The sequence below is a fragment of the Stegodyphus dumicola genome, chromosome 5, assembly GCF_044657685.1.
Source record: "Stegodyphus dumicola isolate Sdum_Otavi_A_Nest chromosome 5, ASM4465768v1".
NCBI lineage: Eukaryota > Metazoa > Arthropoda > Arachnida > Araneae > Eresidae > Stegodyphus > Stegodyphus dumicola.
The window spans coordinates 212,603,784-212,619,129 of NC_140772.1; the positions used below are offsets into that span (position 1 = coordinate 212,603,784).

General features: G+C 31.3%; 1 protein-coding gene across 2 annotated transcripts in view; it reads left to right on the plus strand.

The window, feature by feature from the left end:
• Positions 1–7,458, plus strand: part of LOC118184644 (uncharacterized) — a 33,994-nt gene extending 26,536 nt beyond the window's left edge. For both annotated transcript variants that reach the window (XM_035354346.2, XM_035354347.2), the window contains exons 5-6: positions 144–383; positions 7,086–7,458. In XM_035354346.2, the coding sequence (XP_035210237.1) occupies positions 144–383; positions 7,086–7,259 (414 nt within the window). In that variant the 3' untranslated portion in view covers positions 7,260–7,458. The remainder of the gene's footprint in view (positions 1–143; positions 384–7,085) is intronic.
• Positions 7,459–15,346: the final 7,888 nt, after the last annotated feature.

The window sequence follows — 15,346 nt, forward strand, 5'->3', positions numbered from 1 at the left end:
ATTTTAAAACTTGAATTGTTAAACATTATTACAAAAAGTAAAAGTAAAAATAAATCTGAAATTCTTTAGAAGTGCACTGAAAAAATTCTTTCAAAGTTTATGTAAATGCAAATCTAATATTCTGATTTTCTTGCTTGATACAGATTCTAATCATATCTGTGGATATCGTTCTTCTTCTGGTATGCGCTTTTGAGAACATACAATATTGGCAAGTCCGTATGGTGGAACCTCCACCTCCAGATCCAACTGACTTATATCCAGAAACCTTCATAACTCCAGACTACGAGATACCTACGGATCTCAGGGGTGAGCGAATAGTTTACGTCAAAGACGCCAGTGTACAGTCACAACTGGACGGAGATGACGGAGACAACTACCTACAGGTGACTTAGTTTTCAGTTTAAATAATTATGAATGGAACCTATTACATTCAGGATAATCCTCATGCGTTTTAATTTTAGAATAATTAATGACAGTTAAGTCAAATTGCTGGCAATGATGGAACCATGAATAGATAAGATAGAAGTATGTTACATTTAAAGCGGCTTCGCGAAAATTCTAGAAAATATGAATTTGTAATGTCCCTCGTTACTCTGTCTGTGATAAAATGTCGAGGAACCTAGTGAACTAAGTAGCGACTTATCGCTGAGTTCGAGTACGTACAATGCAGACTCGACAAAGGTTAAAATAACCATTTATTCACTCAAAGAAAAATAACAGATGGCCCCCTTCTTAGGCTTACAGGAAAGCCTCCAATCGGGCTTTTAAGTTAGGAAAATAAGAAACTAATTTAATACTAACTATAATAGACTTAGCCGAAGCTAGACACAAATATCTAAAGTAGTTGGCTAATCTAAGGTAGTTGGCTATCTAAGGTAATTTAATCTAGCCAGTGATTATCAAGAGGCAAGTACAATACGGACGAGGGTAAAAGAATCAAGAATGACTTAGTCAGAAGACAAGCGCGTGCCACTAACGACACCTAAGTACTCTCTTTCGAAGTAAGTTGAACTTCTTTTAAAACTGCTTCTAACTCGTTTGTATTTAACGCGATTCTAAAAACTCATTCTGGTAGGGAGTTGTAAGTGGGAAACAAGAATTGAAAAGAAAGGGTTTCAGAATTAAAAATAACTGCTATAAAATTAACATATACCTTACAAATTAATTTTAAATATTGTACATTTACAATACATATTGTCCATTTTATTCATCTCCAAAGTGATTATTCGTCTCAGAAAGTTTATCTCCTGCACTCACAATTTTCATTGGCTGTTGCTTATATAAACGCTATCTCTGTAGACGGGTATATTTTCTCCCTCCTTCCAGCATGCCTTTGTGGTGTAACGGTAGAACACTCGGCGCATATTCGAAAGTTCCAGGTTCGAGTCCCGGCGAGAACACTGCGCATTTTTCTAGTCTCCTGCTTAAAAATAACCTAATGACTATACAATACATCGGCATTGTGGCTACTAATATTCTTTTTCTTTTGGCTACGAATTTCGCTTGTAGGTGGCTAGCGAAATATCTAAAATATTTTTACTTGTGAACGGCATCTAAAAAATGCCCAGTGCTGGTGCGCAATGGATAAAAAAACTCAGTTGATGAAAACCACTCTTTAACCATCCCGCATTCGCTGTTACACACATTTATAAAACTAAAAAAGATATTGTTACGAAATGTACAGGTAAGATGGCTTCCCCGCAAAGCAGTTTAGGGTTCCCATAACATGCCAAAAGAGGGAAGAGTTGCCACATTTGGCGAGAAATCGCCCATTTGGCGACATGGGCGGATGGAGAACCTTCTGGAACGAATTCTTACCGGATTAGCCCAGAATGTTTTCGAACACAAGTTGAAGGCTATATAAACCCTGCTGATCCGCAGTCAGAGTGTGCGTGCCTCGTCTAGAGTGCGAGATAGTCTCGAGTTAGTCAGCCCGTGCGGAGTCGATCGAGTTGACAGCCAGGCAGCGAGTGCCGAGTGGGTCGTCGAGTGCATCGAAAGAGTCTCTTATTGTATCGCTGTTAGTGCATCGTCGAGAGAGTGTGTTAAGCTCCGGGAACGGCTGAACCGAAGAGTCGAAAGCTGTGCTCTGTGTGTCGTCGAGTGCATCGCAAGTTGTAGCGTGGAGAATCTCGATATTACGTGGAGTTCCGAGAACGACCGAGCAGAGTCGGGAGCTGTACTCTGGTGCTTTGCAGTGAAGCTGTCTCCACCGTTATAGCCCGATAACCTGAAGGCTGTGTCGCTGATTGTTCCAGCGAGTTTATAGTAGATCTTCGACGACTCGAAAGCGTGACTTTGGAGCTGTCCTGATTAATACCGGCCAAAGAAGTGTGTCTCGATACTGCATCAAGTAGTGTCGTCGTAATTCACTCCAAATCTACACGAACCCGTACGAACGTGAAAGAAGAAAATAGCGTAACAACTGGTGTCAGAAAAAAAAACGCAACAATACCTATACCTACTATGCATTAGAAAAATATTATTGAGTATAGGAGTACGGAAAAACGGTAGATGAAAATATTTTGCTTCCCTAAAGAGGAAAAAAAATGAAGATATTGTTTCAGTGCAAAGACTATATATTCAACAATGTTAATTTTCTTACTTTCTAAGTGCTAATTTCCTACTACTAAAAGTGCTAATTTTTCTAACCCAATTTTTCTAACTTTCCGTTAACGTATACCGTAACAAAAATATTGTATTTCTGATACATGCTAAAAGTAAAATATTTAATGTTAAATATTCAGTATTTGTATCTTACTTTGTTTTGACTATAAAACAGTGAAAACATAATTTTGACGATTTGCTTTCATTGTTGAGAAACATCTTATCATGCAGTAGGTCTGTACTATCGTAATGGTAATTGCTGTTTATAGTTTAATACTATTTATAATTTTAAATATAAATCTCACACGCGAAAATCTGTATTCATAGATTTAAAAACCAAAGGGTTAAAAGATTTTATGCTGAAAAGAGGAAAGTCCAGCCGCACCAGAGAAATTGCTGCATTTATGAGACAGTCCATTTCGGAATATAAAGTTTCTTTCTTATTTATAATTCTATGTTAAAGCATTTCTTGTGATGCTTCTTATTAAATAAACTATAAACTCTATAGTTTAATACTATTTACAAATTTTAAATATTCAGTCAAATTATTTTGTTTTGTAATGCATTTAAATAATATGGAGATATTAAAAAGTACTGAAAGTAGCCTGAAATAAAAACAGACTGCTATTTTAGTTTTCCTAACTTGGGTCTAAAATGGTTTGCTAACACTACTTAAAATACTTCCTTACATTGCACTGATAGAGACATTTGTCAATACGTAATAATAATACAAAGTTTTATTTACACATAACTGTAATTATTGTGAATTTCCTTTCTTTAATTTCTGATATCTGTAGAGAAAGTAAAATGTAATGTGTAACGTATAATATTATGTTATCATATGTAATGTATAATTTTGAAGAAATATCAGAATAGTTTTAAATAAACTGAGATTTAAATGTTCTTTATGTATGCATGATAAATTAATTTGCTGACAAGGCAACATGACAAGGCAATTAAATATTCAGTAATAAGTACTCTTATCACTTTTACTTTGATTAAAGGTGTTCTATAATCTTGGCTAATATTTATTTCAAGTGGCTTTCTTAGTAATTATCAGTATAAGAACTTAGCAGTGGAATATAATGATCTGTTTTAGTCCAGCTAGATTTAACATTATCATTCCGCAAAATCGTGATCCTGTGTATTTTACCGCAAAGTATGTGTTACTAGATTATTAAGGTATCAAAGTATTTGATGTGAAATTTGATAACTCGTAATAACACAGTTTTATGTAAATGCTCTGCAAATCATTAAAATGGATTATTATATTATCATAAAACTTTCATTAAAAATCCGTATATCTTTAATTCAAACGTATTGCTGTGTTAATTAGTTTTGAATGTCTCATGCTATTGCTTATGTATGAATTTAGTGATTATTGAAGATGAAATGTATTATTAATGTTTAGAGCAGTATATGTTACGCCTGTTTTCTAACGTGCGTAGAACAAATAAGCCTGTTCATAGAAATTGGTAAAAAGAAAAGCATTATGACAGCAGAAATTGGTAATAAGCCACACAGAACAATAGACAGAAAAGAAACCCGCATAAAATGCATTTTGAATTCAAAACAAAAGGTCTTTGAACATTCCCAGTTCTCTTTAAAAACTTAAATGGTTTCATGCATTTATCCGTTTTTTTTTTTTTTTTTTTTTTTTTTTTTGTGCTCTTTTAGTGTTTCAACATGCATGAATAATGAACTATTAAATTCCATAATACTAATTGTTCATCACAATATGAATTTCCAATCTGATATTCAAATAGTGATATAGCCATTATAGTGATATAGACATTTCTACTTTCTTGTACTAAATAAAGGAAGTATTACAATCGAGAAAAATTTTGGCTATCACATTTCAGCGAAAATATGTATTTTGATCTCTCTTGAATCCATTTGAAAGATGTTTCTGCCTAACATCTGTACGTACGGACAGAATAAAAGACTCTTTTTTCCAAAACGGATTGTAAAATGGGTTTAAAATGATGGATTCAGAACAGATTTTTTTTTCGATGACGTCTGTACGTACTTATGTACGTATTTATCTCGTAAAACTCAAAAAGAACAGTCTTAAAACGTTGGAATTTCGTGTATAGGACTGCAATAACATGGAATTGTGAACGTCCCTTTTCCGTTGCTATCGGCCGCACCAAAAATGTATATACCAAAAGTATATGTATATGCATATGAGACTTTTAATAAGTTTGTAAAGAATATTGAGTTCAATTAAAACGGTTTTGAAGTCTCAGTGAATTTGTTAGAACAAAACATGCTTACGTTGTTCTAGTTGATCAACTTGGTTTGAAGCTTCAAAACACTTTTCCCTTGACAAGTTCTGCTTGAAACTCTGAACAGAGCAGGTTAACAAAAAATTTTTTTGTTATCTGTTTTTACCATTTTTCCTGTTCTAAAATTTTTTACTTCTTAAATTGTCTTTTTCTTAAATACTTCACTTTTTACAACGTGTTTCTGGAAACAAGATAGGTTACCTTCAAATATTTAAGCGGCTTTTGTTAGGTTTTAAATTCCTTACTTATTTGAATTAAGTTTATAAAAATTTAGCAGCTCAAAGCGCTAATTTTATCTTATTTGTTCTTTCTTTTTTTTTAACAAAAGTACTTTTGACTACTTTATTATATTCTTGAAAATATATATATATATATATGTATGTATATATGTAATGTAAGAAAGGAGAACAAAATAAAAAAGACCAGTGTTTCTTATATTGCGGGTTAAGATTTTTATGCTTTTATTAAATCTGCATGCAGTAATTGTAGAATTATCAAGAATTTTAAAGTTCTTTAAGAGCCGTTATTTGCTTACATTAAAACTCTTATTACAACTGTGAATTCTGCACCAATTTTAGTTTCTTTTTGCCGCGTGAGACCAAAAGTAAACTTGTTTTGTACCACGAAAACTCTGTCTTCTTATCTGCTAGCCGAATTGCTTGTTTTTGCGTATAAACCAACTTTAATTTTAATTTTTAAAAAATGCATTTTTTAACTGTTTTAAACTGTACTTGGTGTTTTATGTTTTTCTGTATTTTACAATTTTGAGTGAAGCTACATATTTTGAAATTGTCTGTACTTTTGCCTTGCCGCAAAGTGAGAACTGAGAAATATGAATGCGAAATATATATCTAATGAAATTCGACGAAATAAGTTTAAATGAAATGCAGCAAAAATGTGTGTAATTTAATAGGCCGTACAAGTAAGTCCACATCAGAATTTTTATATTAATAAATGTGGCAGACATATTAGAATAATCTAGTACTACTCTTATTTTCAAATACCACACATCCATTCAGAAAGCTCGTAATGCAGTGAAGCATATTTCATTATTTCTTATTTTTCATTGTGTTAATTTAAGTGACGTATTTTTAGCGTATTACGTACAATATACTTTCATTCTAAAAAAAAAGATGTCTTAATCAATCTGCTTCGAAATGCGTAAGTTTTAAATTAAGACCTTGTTGTAAGAAGTTTCATTTCAATGCGCAGAACATGCAGAGTTATAACATATGCTTATGAATTTCTTTTTTTGTTAATGAAAAAAGAAAGCTACACATTCAATTAATTATATCCGTGGTTCCTACATGAAAAAATAATTTAAAGGTAACTTTTTTTGAAGTGTCTAAATGTATTGAACATATCAACGTACGATTTGAACTGAAATCTTTTTAGCCCAAAGGGATAATTTCCCCAGAACGGCTATTAATTTCGTTCTGGCATTTTGCGTCGATTCACTATAAACGACGAATCACTTTTTAAATTGTTGCCACCAAATATTAAAGTCCTGTATTATATTTAAAGAAATTAAATAATGAAGAATCTGCATAAATGTATGTATGTTTCTCGCACTGTAATAAAACAGGTGTCTTGAGCCATCCAATTTTGAATAATGTCCGTCTCCACCCGAATCTGGAAGCCCTAATTTGGAATTTGTTTTATTGTCTCTTTCATATTTTGTAAAGAATTTATGAATTTTTGATTAAGTAGCTCAACGATTTCATAGCAAGCAATAGCAACATTGTACGAAAAAAAAAAAAAAAAAAAAAAAAATTATCTCCAGCGCTCGAGGCTGTGTATCGGAAATTCTAAATATATGCTCATTTTAAATATTTTGTAATATTGCTGTTGAATTGAATTTTATGGTTTAAGTACGAAAAACATGATATTTAATAAATAAAACTAACACAGAAAATGTTTAAAAAAATGCCCCTTTGGGCGTAATATAAAATCTGAAAGCTTTCAGATTTTTTTATTTCTTTTCGTTATTTTCTGAAAGAAAAAAAAAATAAAATTTGATCTCATTTATGAAATGAGGATACAAAAAAATTAAAAGTTCTGAAAATTATAAACATCTGCTAATTATGTGACACTTTATTCAGAAATAACTGTTAAGTTTTCCTTTTAAATTTTTATCTAAAACTTTAAAAAGAAAAGTCTATGTATAATTAATCACTGCTTTTTTCCTAGGTACCTGATGCCACCTATCGAACAAATGAGAAATCACGCAAGAAGGGCAGAACATTTGTCGAACCCGGTGAGGTACATTTCGACACAAAAGGAGCTACTGTCATCACTATTAGCGGACGCGACAGCCCACACCCTCGTAAGAAAAACACCGCACACCCTACTCGTGTCATATGAAACCTTGACTTTGGTGCAATAATGACAGAACAAACAAAGTGTCCATGCAAGAGGAATTAATAGACTACATTGTGAGAAACGATTCGTTTTTTCAAGAACTGATGTTAAGGATATTTTAAGGACATTAATACCATAACTAACAATTTCATCGATTATTAATTATTTTTACGAAAATATCAATAAACCATTTGGAATTTTACTTTGTCATTCGGATGAAAAATACCGCACTGAATTCTGCATAATAACATCATCAGTGGAAAACTACTATTCTCATTAACTGGTAAGTGTTCAACAGTTAAAGGATGATCTTGTGGTAATAGAGATATGGAAGGCGCTTTGCGCCCGCATGTCTACGGAAAAATACGGCAACCCTAAGGAAAAGTTTTATTGGGTGTCGAGGGACGGTATGCATATGTGGTCCTGAAATAAAGATAATTTTTATTGTGTATTATGTATGGTGTGAGAATATTCAGTGTGATATGGACAAGGAGGATCGGGTAGATACCAATATGGTTTCTACATTGGTGACCCGGACGTGATTTGAACACAAACCTTCTGATTAGATATGGGAACGAGGCTGAGGATAGGGTAGATACCACTATGGTTTGTATAACCTAAATAAAAAAAATTCTGAAACACTTCATTACATATCTGTGAAATTTAAATACATTCAGTGCATTTAAAGGCATCGTCCATACTAGATCAAAATCATGTATATGCATTATTTGTTGCTTTACTTATTTACATTTTTGTTGTTGTTTTACAATGATTTACTTGAAAATAATTGATCTGAAAGGGACGCATTTGGAGGTTGAAACTAGGGGTAAAATCCCAGTATATGATATAGTCTTGGGCGATTTTGAAAACTGTCGCCGACACCAAATGACTCATTTACTGCTCATTATAAATACCGCGTTTACTGCTCATCATAATGTCGCCAAATCCCGTGTGTACCGTCTACTAGGATTAAATAGAAATTTGGTTCCAAAAAAGAGTAAATCGTTGTAAAGAAAGTTAAAAAAATGCAAATAAGCAAAACAGCAAATAATGCATGTATACATGATTTTGATGTAGTACGGATGATGACATTAAATGAAATTAATTTAATGGATTTAAATTTCACAGATATGCCATGAAGTTTTTCAGAATTTTTTAAAATTTAGATGATCCATTAACTGTTGAAAACTCACCAGTTGATGAGAATAGATGAATCTATCAGATATTTAACCATTTCAACGTTAAGTGCTTTGACCGAGATGCAACCTGGGTTCGGTTGTCACTGTGAAATGTAGAGGCATAGACTTCGTAGACGTTCTAAATCTCAACATGTTAGCTATAAATTTTACAAGTCGTGACATTTTCTGTTTTTTTTTTTTTTTTTTTTTTTTTTTTTTTTTTAAGAGTTTAATATTTCAGTTTGTTTAGAAAACCGCGGAAAATAGTTAAAACGCACTATAACACAAAAGGAAGTACTTTTTAAGAAACTAATTAGGTACTTTTCTGTTATCGGGACCACATTCAGAAATTATCAATGTATGCACATGTATACAGGTATGAGTATGTGGCCCTTTTTCAAATTTTGCTTACATTTGCTGTCCCAGAAGAAAAGAAAGAAAATTCAAGATAAATTAATATTTAAAGTTTAATTTGAACAATGCATTGCATAAAATTACTATAAATATATTTCTGCAGTTTAAAATATAAAAATATCAATTGCAAATTTTTAGATAAAAATTTAGCAAATCAATAAAAATAATTTGGCTTCCACTTCATGGCAAGGTCATTACCACGAGATTATTTTACTCCCAGTTAGTTTGTAAATCTGAGTAAAGGGGGGATACATATTCAGAGTAGTCAAACTTAGCTTGACTAGTTTATCTATTTCACTGAATATGTACTGAACCTTTTAGACAGATTTACAAACTAATTTTGGGTAAAATAATCTCAAGGTAACGGACTTGACATGAAGTGGACGACGAATTATTTTTCTAATGATTTTTAAAGAAAAAACTTCTATAATTAATTTTTATCATGAATATAATACACAAATAATTCATATTTAAAATAAACTTTTTTATTTAAAAAATAAATTAGGTTACAAAACAAGGAGGTTGAATAACACGAAACTTGAAAGGGACAGGCATTTTTGCCTAAGATCACACATTTTTAAGATTTATATCTAAAACATTTCAATTGATTTTTTTTATATATTTTGACTTCTATAAATTTATTTATAGTCATCTTTATGCAATGCATAGCCAAATTAAACTTTAAACATAATTTATCTTGAATTTTCTTTCCCTTCTTCTGGAACGACATATGTAAGCAAAATTTGAAAATGGTCCTTGTATATACACATATACATACGTACATTTTTACATGCGTACAGGAACATATACATTCAACATACATGCATATATATATATATATATACGTACATTTCTGGTCCTGATAAGAGAAGAGTACGATAATTATAATTTCAACAAGAGTATAAAATATATAACTTTAGCAAGAATACGAAACATACTAATTTCCTGTTAACGAATATTTATTGCTGTTAGTCTGGAACTAGATGAGCGAGAAATTTAAAAAGAAGGGGGGGAAGGGAAGAATCTGAAAGGCTTCAGATTTTAAGTTGCGTCAAAGGTGCGTTTTTCTTACATTTTGTGTGTTACCATTATTTATTAAATATTAAGCATATCTTTAGAATTTCCGATACACAGTCTCGCGCGCTGGATAATTGTTTTTTTCTGTACACCGTTGCCATTGCTCGCTTTGAAATCCTTAAGTTTGTTAATCAAAAATTCGGTATGAAATTTACAAAATAATTATTTTATTACGAAAACATTATTTTGGCGGAAAATTTACAGAACATAGTTTTAAACAATTTTACAAAAATTCATTATCTTGCCTTTTGAGGCATATTAACCAAAAATCATGAATCATGTTTAGCTCGAAAATTTTTTATGTACACGAATTTAATCAACCAACTAAAAATCGCGTCATAAAATTTAAGGAACAAAAGGAGAGAAATACTTCGCTCGGAAATGCAAAAAATAAATCACGTTTCGTTTCTTATTTGAAAATGAAATTTATTAAAGTCAAGAAATAGGAAGGGAAAATTTCCGTTCTCATGCGCCTTTCACGAACTTTACACCCATTTCCGGAAAGGCCCCTTAACTTCCACTTTTCTCACGATTTGATGCGAATTTCGTGACTATTCCATTTACAACGAAACGTGACGTGTAGATTTATTCTCAGACAGAAAATATACGGGGAAAATATTAGATATTTCGTGCATTTTCCTTCTGATATAGTGCAAGAATGTAGAGAGAATGTATATCATTGCATTTCTCTTTTAGAATGTGGCTCACCTTGAATTCATGGAAGGTAAAATATATGCATTTAACCAAAACATTAGAATTATTCTACTGCTCCAGAATGCCTTCTCACAAATTACATTATTTTAGCATATCAAAACTGGTAGACCTTGAATTACAGTCATATAAATAAACAAAAGAAAATTTGTTATCTTTTTTTTTCATACTCATGAACTTAAAAAGCTGTGCATGCTTCACATATAAGAGGCGTCATATTCTTACCAATTAAAATTTGCTAATGCAAAGCCTACAATCTGAGGAACATATAAAGATACACCTAAGCGAATTGAGCAAATAAAAAGAACTTAACAAAAATTTCAATCTGAAAACTTCGTGTTACGGTATAACCTTTCAACGAATAGCTTACTGTCAAAAATTTAAATGCAGGAAAAAATTAAAAGTATAAAAATCGTATAAATAACATTTCTTTTTTTTATCTTAAATAAAATAATATATGCTGTTAATTCATTAAACTAAACCTTTTCTGTTAAATTGAAGTTAAAAGTTAACTCGGTTTTGTTTCGGATATTTTGGCATTTCGTTTTTTTTAAACGTAATATGATGTAAAAAAGAAAAACATGAAAAATTAGAAAATGTACTTTTATTTGAAGAAAAAGAAAGGAAAAGAAAGAAAGTTAAATAGAAAGGAAAAATGCGTAAATGGGTTCAGAATTTATAACGTTTTTGAATGGTTGAATTCAAATTTACTTTTCAGTTGAACGTTTAGAATAATAGGCAATATTCTAACTATGGTGTAAAAGAACAGGTAATACAAAATATTCTTAAGTATATTGAAAGAAGTCCAAATAAAATGAACATACATATGACTAGCTTAACGATGGAATCAGCAATGCATTTTTACAGTGTCGAAGACAAATGAAAGATCTTTTTCATCCCGAATGGGCAACAACGTCTGTTTAAGTCAGATGCGATTTATTGAAGCTGAAAATAATAAACAAAAATGTGAAATATAACGATATATTATTCTTATACTTTCTAATGACCATTGGAAAAGCAACAGAAGCTAAGAATATTATAATTTTGAGGGAAGATGAAAAAGCACTTAACTAAGGTTTATTAACGTAATGCCTAAAATAGTTAAGTTTTTTTTATGATTTAAGAAACATATTTTTGACACTTAAGGAGAGATAAATAACACTTTTTTGTTAATTTTTGGTATCTAACTCTTTTTTATTCTAATTTCTTATTGCTCGGTTTTACAGGAATGTAACTGTCATGTTATACTATGATCAAACATATATTTTAGATCAAAGACTGTAAGTTTTCGACGGATTTTCTAGTACAGAAACGTTTCCTCTAGACGAGGAAAAAGTACTGTTTCCATAAGGTTCTAATTTATAAACTTATCAAAATGGATAGGCTTCGTGAACTTATACAGCTCATTTACTTTTTTCCAACCAACAGGACTTTAACGGATTACTAAAATAATGCATTCTCACATATAGACAAACAGAGACTAGACTACCTCAAGGCTCCTGCTTAGGGCCAATTCTTTATATTTTTTATACAAGTGACTTCCCCAAGCAACATTACTATCCTCATTGAATACTTTCTTGTTTTGTTAGGATACAACCGTGGTAGCTATTTCTATTCAAACTAAGACTGCAGTCAAAAAAGTCCAAACCTATGTTAATGCTATTGAAACTCTGGTGCAAAAGCTTAAGAATACCACATTCAGACATTATTCAAACCTTCCTCTAAATAAAAATTTTTAAATGTACAGGATTATTATTTGCCCAATTCCCTATGCATCTGTAACATTATCAGCTGCGAATTGGTCGTATATTCGATACAGAGAATTAAGAATTATTTTAATGCCACTTTACTAAAGCACATTATTATATTCGAAATAACCGACTGCATAATTAACTTACTGAAATGCTGACAATCATTTAATTTATTCATAGAGCAAGACATAAGAGAAAGAAAAAAGCTCTTACCAGAAATACCGCGCATTTCCTGCAAATTTTTAACCATGAAATCAAAATCGTAAAAGATCATTGGATCATTTTCATTCCTTCTTATGCAGCATACACATCCTTCGAGATCAAAACTTTGTTTTATAGCATATTTTCTTCGCCATATATATAGCACTGTATATAGCTTTCGCATGCATATAGTAATGCAAATTCTTAATTAAAGTAATATGTTAAATTAATTTCGTAGTTCTAATTATTATTTACTGCAATATCATAAATTCAAATAATAATTATAATATACGAATTCCTCATAAAGAATAAAAGTAATTAAGACTAAGTTCTAATCCTAAACTGATGAAAATGTAATGCCCACCAGTGGGCCAAACGGGTAAAATCCATGAACAGTGGTAGTTCGGCCTCAGGTTCAAATCCCGCGAACAGGTTGGATGCATGTGGGTTTGGTAGTTTTCCCAATGTGTAACGTGTTAATACGAGTCACTTTCCTTTAGAAAGTCCTCCACGAAGGCATCCTTCCTTCCGTATAGCGCACTTAGAGAGGAACACGTCAATAATAATAAATAAATAATTAAGTAATGAAAATATACGTAAACTAGTATTTCATTACAATACTTTACTATAAATTTAGTTTGTTATTTATTCAATTATTAATTAATTAATTATTAGTTAGTAATTATCTTAATTAGTTATTCATTACACTAACCTAATTCTATATCATGTGAAACCAAATCTGCAGTAATATGTTATCATATAATTAGCAACATTTCACGTGCTATGCAAATAAAAATTACTAAGAAAGATAAAATATTACAAAAATTAGCAAGCAGTATGAAAAATGTAGCTATTCACGACTGCATTAAGAATAGATAAATCTTTGCAGCAACTCCAAGGTTTCTTTTTCATTAAGATTCCGCAATCAGAAAAAAATACCATTCATGTAAATGAGAATAATCGATAATATGTAAGTTACTAAAAACTCAATCTGTCAAAAGCATTTAAATTTTTCATGCTCCCCCATTAAATGGGATAATATTCTAATGTGTCATCTAATTACTACTAATATTTACATGGCATTTGCTCAAAGTCGTTTTTCTTTGCGGAGAGCGAAGCGAAGGTCGGATTTGGAATTAACGTGACTAAGGAACCTGTCGTAGATAAGACACTAAATAAACCCGTCTAACTATAATCACCATTTATTTAAAGGTGAGATAAGATCCGACAAGGGTCAGGTTTGCAGCTTTAAGCGTTCCCAAAGATTCAAATATTATAATTTTATTTGGTAATGATCTCACGAAATTGATTAGAAAACGTCCTTGGACCTGCATATCCTTCTTCCTTGGTAAAGAATATGAAGAAGTGGTTAAGAAGTTAAATTTCTATAACAAGTCAGAAAGAAGTTTACTTCAATACGCAATTTGTTTTTCCCTTTGGGTGATCTCGAATCAGAAATTTGATAAAAACTACATTCTGATTTCGACCACTGTTGACTGCTTAAATGTAAGCATCTCGATCTAAAAAGTAGACTTCCTTATGAAAAAAATCATTTTGTAATGTTCACAGTTAGTGTCATTAAAATAACAAGCTATGCTAGGGCAGAAGTTCCATTAGTCTCGAAACGGCATTTTGCATCCAAATTGTTGCCACCAAATATTATTGCTCTGTGTTATATTTAAAGAAACTAAATAATGAAGAATCTGCATGAATGTATGTATATTTCTCACATTGTGAAAAATCGATGGTACCTAAAGTCATCAAATTTTGAATAACATAGACCTCAACCCGAGTATGGGCACCTGGAAGACGGAATTTGGAATTTGTTTTATTGTCTATTTCCTGTTTTGTAAAACTTTAACAGATTTCTGATTAAAAAACTCAACAATTTCAAAGCGAACAGTGATAACACTGCAGGAAATAAAGCATTTTTATCTCTAGCGTCCGAGTCTATGTATTGGAATTCCTAAAGATATGCTGCTTTTAAATATTTTCAGCCCAAATGCTCTGGAAACATATATGTGTCTGTAAAGGAAAAAAACGTTGGCTTGGCCGTAATGTAAAATCTGGAAGCTTTCGGATTTTATTAAATTAATATTGTTTGTTATAAATCCACGCGCTCAAGGATAAAAACTAAATGTTTTCATTTTTAAATAAATATAAATCAGATGAATTTATGATTGCTCTAATTTATTTTAAAATACATGAGAAATAATTTAAAATAAGAAGAAAAAGTTTAAAATAAAATCTGAAAGCTTTCAGATTTTACATTACGCCCAAAGGAGGGGAGGGGCGTTTTTTTTAACGTTTCATTGGTTACCTTTATGTATTAAATACCATGCTCTTCGCACTTAAACCATAAAATTCAATTCAACAGTAATATCTCAAAATAATTTTAAAATGAGCATATGTTTAGAATTTTTGATACACAGTCTCGCACTCTGAATCTAAGTATCTAAGTATGGAATATATTTGAGTACAGAATCTAAGTATGGAAAAATATTGCTACGTCATTTCAAAAAAAGTCAATTTTGCGTCAGAATACCTAAGTTAGAACAGTTCTGTATATAAATATAACATATATTTTAAGTCGCGCTTTCAAAACATGAAAAAAGCAAGTTAAATTTCGTCAATCGGCCCAATAGAACGGGAGATATAGAACAGTCGAATTTTTCTTTGTGCAACGTGCATATTATTAAACTATTTCATTATTGGTTCATAGGTTCATAGGTTCATAGGTATTCTATATTGGTTCATA